The 8,785-nt window shown below is 38.0% G+C and overlaps 1 protein-coding gene across 1 annotated transcript; it reads left to right on the forward strand.

Moving 5' to 3' along the window:
• The first annotated feature begins 1,409 nt into the window (after window positions 1-1,409).
• LOC122068196 (proteasome subunit alpha type-2-like) lies at window positions 1,410-7,805 on the forward strand. Its single transcript, XM_042632065.1, has 4 exons — window positions 1,410-1,575; window positions 1,703-1,779; window positions 4,516-4,580; window positions 5,965-7,805. The coding sequence occupies exons 1-4, from the start codon at window positions 1,535-1,537 to the stop codon at window positions 6,040-6,042; spliced, it is 261 nt and encodes an 86-aa protein (XP_042487999.1). The 5' UTR covers window positions 1,410-1,534; the 3' UTR covers window positions 6,043-7,805.
• Window positions 7,806-8,785: the final 980 nt, after the last annotated feature.

Raw genomic sequence — 8,785 nt, forward strand, 5'->3', positions numbered from 1 at the left:
TGCGTAGGGATACGAAGTTTGGCGTACGACTTCCACTGTTTTGGGTATTTCGGTAATACGCAAACTGGTTTTGGGTATATACGTTGAGTGAAACCCATCGTGGGTATTTCGGTAAAACCAAACCCAATATTGGGTAATCAGGTAATTTTCCCTTTTTTGTTTGTTTTTTAGTGTGTTCTACCTACGATCTTCTCTTGAATCCAAATATGAGCCTACCGTTTAAGCTATCGTTCAAGATCCACGCAAACACGACTTCAAGGCTTGTCATCTCATCTGCTGATCCGTAAGAATAACACGGAGGAGGCCTATAATCTCTCTCTCTCTCTCTCTCTCTCTCTCTCTCACACACACACACACACACACACACACACACACACACACACACACACACACACACACCCACTTCGTCTGGTTGAAGTGTATCGTCTGGTTGAAGTGTAATATAGGTTGAACTAAATCACATATTGAATCTTAAATTCATAATACATGTCTTCTATTATTTTTTAATATTATTATTATTAATTTTTTATAGGTCTAAATGGAGTTCATAAATGGCAGCAATATTTGGGGCAATTACAAAGACCATTTAGAGAGGAGAGAGCAGAAGCGATTTGGCAGCAGTGTTGGTAGGTTTGGGACCAAGTGACAGTGGTGATGTTGTAGACGATGGAGGTGCAGTTGCCATAGACAATAGCAGCTCTTTCAAGGAACCCCAACGGAGTGAGAGGATAAGAATTTGTAGAGTTTGGTTTGAGAAGATCCATGGTGGTTGTGTTAGGATGGAATTGGATGGTGGAGATTGACCCTGTTCTTGCCCTAGATCTGAGGGCTCAATTATGTTGGTTGCCTGCGTAACCATGAATAAAGCATATTGGTAACCATCCTTATTCGAGATAATTCAGCTCTGCGTCTAGGCGGAGTTCTTCTAATAAAACGGAGTTCTTCTAAGAAAGCGAACAACAAAAGCACCCAGTCAGAACTAGGCGTGAAAGCAACCAAGTAGAGAGGGGCAGTGGATTAGTGGAAGCGTTTGCTAAACAAATTGGACCGGATAATATCCAAAATCCGGTTAAAAAAGCGAATTCAAATTTTATACCATTCTACATGTATTCGATTCGAATTCAATCCGTTTACATACCTAATGAACTGCTTCTACTGATTTGTCCCTTGGTTTTCCTCTATCTTTCTTTCCCCGCTCTCAATCACTTCATAGGTCAGGGTTCATCAGGGTCAGCCCGGAGGTAGTAAGGTTTTGAATTTTCAGGCACGTGAGTGGAGGCCGGGCCTAGGCCCAACTAAGAAGACTCGGGTTGGGCTGAGGTTTAGAAAGCCCGGCCCAACTCGACAGGCTTGCAACCCTAGTTGGGAAAGTTATAGCGTAGCTTACACGATTTGCTCAAAGAGACTTTTCCCAAACTGGCAGTGTCGGGAACCCCCTCCCCATTAAATTGATCTTCTTTAGCTCGCGGGTGCGTTCACTCATTTCCGCTTTCTTCGTAGCTTTTCATACTCCACCCTTTCTCTTTTCAAAGCCATGGGAGATAGCCAGTACTCGTTTTCTCTCACCACTTTCAGGTACGCCTGAACAATCCTTGAACTCTTAACATGAATTCGTTTTGGTCTCTTTAGTGACGATCTTCGGGTTTTTTTTTTTTTATTTTGTTTCATTGTTTCTATACTTCTACGTAATTCTCTGAAACAGTCCTTCTGGGAAGCTCGTTCAGATCGAATATGCCTTAATGGCCGTCGGTTCTGGCCAGACATCTCTAGGGATTAAAGGTATTTCTACTCGTCCCATGTTTGATTATCTTCTGCTCTCTGCTGGCTTTCAGTTTCTGTATATTTCAATAGTTTCGGCTTAATCCCATTAAATTGTTTTGAAGGGATATAGAGTAGAACCCATCTCATTAAAATGTGTTCAGTCATGTATGGGCTTTGACAAAGTTAGGGTTACCATCCTCTATCCATCTTCCCAATGGACTGCGTTACTATGTTTGAAGGGCTATCGTGCTGTTTCTGTTTACTAATTTATTGCTGACTTAGACAAATGGTGAGAAGTAATACTATTTTTCAATTCATTTTTGACTGAAATTCAACCTGATCAAATTAGGCTCACTACTGTTGTCAGTCCTGGAGGAGGTTTTTCGGGTGCTATTAGCATTGAATGAAACTTTTGTTAGGTTCAATCCATTTTTGATTGAAATACAACCTGATCAAATTACATGTGGCTTTTTGTCTTGGTCATTGCCAATGAAAAGAAAACAGCAGCAGTTCTTAATCATCATAGCTTGGTGAAACTCTATGATTGATGTTTGTTAGACTGGTTATAGATGTGTTTATTGTGCAAGTTATAACGTCTTGAGAATTATCAATATGGTATGATCATATCGGGCCTTAAAGAGAACTACAAGTAGTTAAAATGGAACTTTTATTTGAAAATGATGTGGTGCAACGGCTGAAAGGAGCTATTGGATTCCAAGGAAGTATAACATGGGTTGTGCAACTGGTGATGGCAAGGAGGCACTATCTGTTCAATTGATATCATACCTCACAAATTGTATCACAATTAATTTCCTTCATATATTATAATCAATCTAGGCCACTCTACTTCTTTTTTCCCCGATACTAAGATATGTGGAATTATGAAATTCTGATTTGAAAACTTCTCCTTCTCCCATCCATTGGACTTAACATATTGAGTTTTCTCCTTTCCCAGCATATCCTCATCTTCTCTGATAATCTTGTTAAATTATGGTGAGATGCGCCAATAAAATATGCTGTGTATCTCAATCTTTGTTTTTAGTGCTGTGTAAGTTATACTCCATTACTTTCTTCCTTGTGTATGAGCAGAAGCAGAAATTTTCCCGCCAAAAGTGTATAACAGCCTAGATTTGGAATGTTGGATTGTTCGGAGCTTGAATTGTACTTGAGATTTTGAAGCCATTAACTCCTTATTTTCCAATTGGTTACAATAGATAAGTACATTGTCATTAAGTGATAGTGAAGAACCGTAAACATGTGTGTCAGCCTTTATACAGAAAAAATACAAAGTGATGTGTAGACATAATTGTAATCGTCACAGTTGCAAAATGAATTTCTTGACACCTCTGAGCTCTGTTTGTTTCACATGTTCTGTCCATCAGCTGCTTTCAAACATCCAAGCATAACCATGGGAATCTTCTCCCAATATCTCCAAGAACCCTTCTATTATTTCATTCACAATACACAGCAAAGTGTGAGGGATTAAACGTATTCTTAACTAGCTCTAGGAGTCTGATATCTGAATATCCGGCCATTGGATAAATACATACTTCATTGCCCAATGGGGTAACCCAACCGTTACCAGACATCAGACTTAAATGATAAGACCATGCTTCCTCTGTGCTCTTGCATTTGAGAAACATATGGTGAGTAGTCTCATCCACCTTGAACTGGAGATGACATCTGCTGGCCAGTGAGAAACCTTTTCTCTTAAATTGCTCAGCAGCGACATCTGCTGGCCATTGAGAAATCTTTTCTCTTAAATTGCTCAGCAGCCAGGAACTTCTTGGCCACCCAAGTAAGGACAGCTGCTGTTGGGGAACCTTAATCTTCCACGTACATGCCATGTCCCTTACAGATGATTCATCAGCTATAAATTTATAATAAGATCTGACAGGACATAGTCTTGTATAACGAAACTTCCATCTTCTTGAGTCCTAAACTGACCAACCAATGTGTACATTTTGCAACATCTGAAAGAGCTTAGTACACTGTTCAACCTCACAATCTAGAGATTTCTTCTAAACCCTAGAGTGCAAATGGAGCCATTCTGCCAGACAAGCAGCTCATTCTCCATAACTCATTTCAAAGGTAACATGGTGTACGATCTTGGAAACCTATTGCTTGGCTTCGGTCTCTAAGCCATTCTTTAAAATTGGAAGGATCCATCCATCACCTTGAATGCATTTCTTTCCACAAGTCCTTGCAGGATCTGATTGTGTTCTTCCACACAGCCCTTCCATGACATCCACACTCAATTAGCTATTCTTACTTGCATATGATTACTTGTTTCCTTTGGGGAAGACATCATCACTAAACCTCCATAATTATATTATCAAAAGGACCTTAAAATTTACAAATGAACATCCTTGAATAAGTTGATATATCTTATGATGAATTAATTGTCTTTCAATCAGATTAGATGTTTATCCAAACATTGATGAGGTTGTGTAAATGGAACCATAAATCATCCATCGTCCAAGGGTTGTCTCATAACTTCATTCTAGCCATCATTTGCATTGCACTGCACACAATTTTGTAACATATTCCAAAGCGATACTTCAGAAGAATCGATAACAATTGTTGATAGAGTCATCCAATTCTGTGGATTCAATGCATAAACTTTAGTTCTATATGTTAGGTGCCCTAGTTTACTTTCTACTGCTTTCTTTATTTGGATTTGTCATTAATGGCATAAGTTAGAAGTTCCTTGTATCTTTCAGAGTATTTATAAAACTTTGATGGTCATTGCAGCTGCAAATGGTGTTGTTATTGCTACAGAGAAGAAATTACCATCGATCTTAGTAGATGAAATATCTGTGAGTAATATTCTGATTCCAATCTATTCAAGTCTAGATTTCATGGTTTCAAGGTCCAAGGATCGGGGTCGGATCAGCTGCATTGCTTGATCCAGATTGGGATTGGCTGTCACCAATCCAGCCCATGCCAATGGAAATCGATCAGGGATTGAGCTGGGTAGGCTTATCTGGATTGGGATTCGGGCCCTTTAATTCTTGCTAGATTTTCTGTTCTACTTTTCTTTTGCATTTATCATTTAAAAAAAATATTTTTAGTTCTATAATTGTTTGTTTACAATAGTCTTCCTTAGAGCACTGCCTTTTCCATTTTAGTTTTTGTCTTCTAGGACTAGGCATTTGGCTTGTTTTTGTCTGTCAATTAGTAATAGTCTCATGAGTGGCAGTTGAGTTGTTGATTTGCTACAGTTTTAAGCTTTTGTTCCATTACTCTTGCATATATTCATCAAATCAAGCCCAAAAATCAGTTAGTAGTGACCTACAACAATCTACTTCAGACTTGTAAGTACCTGCACGGTCATAGTTGTCAAGGCGTCGCCTTGAGCCTAGCCATGAACAGGCCTGGCTTCATTTTTAATGGCCTCGTGGACTCCTGTCTCCTTCATTATTGAGTCTTTCCTGAAGCCTTGGGAGCACTAATTTTTTTCCCCAGAGAGATAAATTGCAATTTTATTAAAATGGAATAGACTGAGTACAGAGCCCATAACCAAATAGAGCAATACCAGATCCATAATGACTATGTATCATGCAACAGACAATAAGAAGCTATGTGAACCTATCTGACACTCCTAGTGGGTTCTTTTTCGTCTTCATAGTTTATATAGTATCTTGACCATCACAAATTCAATATGGTCCTGCTCCCGCTGTTAAGTACAGGAAGTCAGGAACTCGGAAAAGGGACAGGAACTCGAAAATGGATATTGGTTTTTGTATATCTTTCCTTGACCTTCGAACATTGTTTTTGATCATTAACATTTAAGATGATACATTGCATATATTTTAGATGGTCTACTGCATATGCTAAATTAACCTCCCCTTTTTTTCCTTTTGATTGACAAAAAAATTATAACTTTCAACCATTAACCTTGTCACACAATCTGTTTTTTTCAGCAATACATTATTCTTAGATTCTCATGTCTTTATGCCATCCCAACTGTCCTGTCCTTGGCATTATCTTTGTGTTTGTGGTGACTTTCATCTCATTTTGTGATTGTGTTTGCATCCATCCACTTCCTTGTTAACTCATTAAGCTTTTCGTTTTCGCATGATTATGCCAACCTGCATCATCTTCTATTGAATTCCCTATCTCTATCTCCCCTCTTGGGAGGCGAAAAAGAGTGTTAGTGGGACATGGTGGCAATGTGATGTTTCATTTGCTTAATTGCAGGTTCAAAAGATTCAGCTTTTGACCCCAAATATTGGAGTTGTTTACAGGTTGATTTCTATACTCCTTGCCACTAATTAATAATCAGGAGGGTCAACTCCAATGCTTATATTGATGCCATAGGTCCAAATGCACATAACATCTTGGCTGATAAGAATAAGAAATATTTGAGTTTGCAATTCACTTCAATGTTATATTCACTTATGAATGTTATCCTTTTTTGCCATATGTGTTGGCAATAGGCTCTTCGCTTTTTTAGGGAAGGAATTTGAGTATTTTTTCATTGAAGTTACAGTGCATCAGTAGTTAACATATGCCATGAACTTGTGATCAAAGTGATATATTTATGGAGTCTGTTGGTGTACCAATGTTTTTAATTACATAATATTTGCTTGGAAAATTTTCCCTTTCCCAATTCAGCATGTTATGTTTCACCCTTAGGTATTTGGTTTGATCCCAACTCCCAAGTAAGTTGAAGCAATGGAAGAAAAAAGGCCAGATATCCTTAGATATGTCGTGAGACACTACCAAATATTGTGATGTTTCTTCCTTGCAGCTCATACACCAACTTTCTTTCTCGGCTGTGCAAATTGGTAACCGTTATGATTTTGTCAAGTGCCAAAACCCAAACAAAGGATCCACTCCTTAATAGAAGGGGGCAGGTTTACCCCATGTTTTTTTTAGTGGAGAGACATCCTCCCTTTTTGCTACTGGTGACCGATAGAAGAATTTGATTTTGAGTTCCCCATAGTTTGATTCCTTCCAAGTCATCATTCAGAATTATTTTAGTCTATTCTAATTGATTTTTTTTTTCTTTTATCATCACCACATCTTTCATACTAGTGGTTGCTTGATCTGCTTTTACTAGGTAATAGTTGCTTTAGGGCTGTGATTGCTGTCGTGAACGAATCAAATAAAACCCTAACTAACAATGAGATAGTGGTAAGAAGGGGTTGAACCCCAAGAGAATTGAAAGCTAAATTTACTAAAATTGGTGTGAATGTTGTTTTGAAAATCAAATTACAAAATTAAGACTAAATTAACGACTAATTAACAAAACTGAGAATTTATGAAAAGAACAACCTTTAGGTTTCGAATCTCCATTGACATGATTATTTAACTCTGATGCATACTCCGGTTTATTAAAACTACAAGTCTAATGCGACCACAGAATGATAATTCCGGTTCATTCTAGGTATATCCTATCTTGCCGAGCACCATCTTCTTTCTCATATGCTTAGCACACTTAGTTCGGTCTGTTAAAGGCTATCATCGATAAGATTGAAATGTCGATAAAAACTATTGTTTGAATAGAAAATATAAATCATAGAAGCACATTCTCTAAACTAAATAATTCAATTAAAATCATCAACAAAGGGATGGAGCCTCAAGCAATTAAGTATGCTTAAACCAGAAATTAAATAACAATAATCAATGGTTTATTTACACCTAAAGACAAAGAGAACTTAGCCACTCATGGTGCGAATCAGTGAAGGGCAGCAATGATAGTGTTCTTCCATGGAGACACAAATAGGTGGCGATGCGGCACGATGCGATGGTGGTGATGGAACCTTGGTGTGATGGCAATGATCTTTGCGCATTGATGTCGAGGAAAATCCGTCCAGAAGAAGGTGTGATCCAAGAAGGGAGAACTGTGGAAAAAGGAGGGAAAAACCAGAGCCGAAATTAATGAGAGAGAGGCTTGAGATAAAAGGTGGTTTTAGAACTATGAGTGGGAGATCATATAAGAGGGGCAATATAGGTGAGAGATCAAAACCGTGGGTAGGGGGAGATAAAATAGGAGAGAGGTGGATTGGTGTGGATGGGGGAGAGTTTAGTACAAAGAGAAAAATAGGAGAGAGAGAGAACCATGAGGGTGTGAGAGGGATAAATCTAATAGGGGAGAGATTTTAGGACAAAGAGAGAAAATAGAAGAGGTGGAGTTGTGAGATGAGATGGAATCTTGGGCTGAAGTTGTATTAGGGGAGAGGAGAGGGAGAAATTATAGGAGCGGTGTTCTAGGAAAAGAGGGAGAATCCTATTCTAATTTGGACAAGGAGAGAGAAAAGGATGAGAGAAAGTAGGAAAAGGGGTGAAGGATGAGAGAAAGTAGGAGAGGGAGAGAGAAATATGTGAAAATATCTCTCCTCAATTTTTTTTTTAATTTTTTATTCTCTTCTTCTCTCTTAGAAATTCCAATCATACCCTTGAAACCTTGGATAAAATAACAAAACGGATCAATTTAACCATGAAATCCAATAAAAATAAATAATTAAATAATAATATCATGTATAATTTTGTGACCTGATCAGGCTGGACAGAAGTCACACCGCCTTACTCTTCTTTGCTAGTTATCCTCCCACATTTAATCCTCTCCATGTTCCCTATAACTAACCCGATTCATTCATTGTATTATTTGGGTTACTTTGTAATCACTTCCATGCATGTGTTGTTGAAATAGCAAGTGAGGTGAATGGAAGAGCAGTGTAATGGTATGTTCTTTCGGATAGCAAGAAGGAATTCTTGGACTCTTAATCAGTCCTATAGTATGTGTAATGTTGTGCATTCATATGTTGGTCAGTTTACCTTACTTATACCCTCCCATTGTATTTTAGATACCCCTGGCCATGGCAGTTGATCATGTAGATTTGAAATTTCTGTTTGAGTCTTATATGCAGTTGAAACTAAATATGCTTACAATTTACTTCCCCTTATGAGTTAAAGTTGTGGTGTGAATAACTAGGGATGGCGTTTTGGCTTGTGTATTTTTTTAAATAATTTGTGGTTTGTTCACCCAACAAAAAAAAAAAAAAAAAAAAAAAAA

The sequence above is a fragment of the Macadamia integrifolia genome, unplaced genomic scaffold (assembly GCF_013358625.1).
Source record: "Macadamia integrifolia cultivar HAES 741 unplaced genomic scaffold, SCU_Mint_v3 scaffold3539, whole genome shotgun sequence".
Taxonomy (NCBI): Eukaryota; Viridiplantae; Streptophyta; class Magnoliopsida; order Proteales; family Proteaceae; genus Macadamia; species Macadamia integrifolia.

Excerpts from the sequence above, each read along its gene's own strand:
- LOC122068196 (XM_042632065.1), top strand. The coding sequence starts at position 1,535 with ATGGGAGATAGCCAGTACTCGTTTTCTCTCACCACTTTCAG. Across the intron at positions 1,576-1,702 it reads TTTTCTCTCACCACTTTCAG|TCCTTCTGGGAAGCTCGTTC; the intron begins GTACGCCTGAAC and ends TCTCTGAAACAG. Across the intron at positions 1,780-4,515 it reads GACATCTCTAGGGATTAAAG|CTGCAAATGGTGTTGTTATT; the intron begins GTATTTCTACTC and ends TGGTCATTGCAG.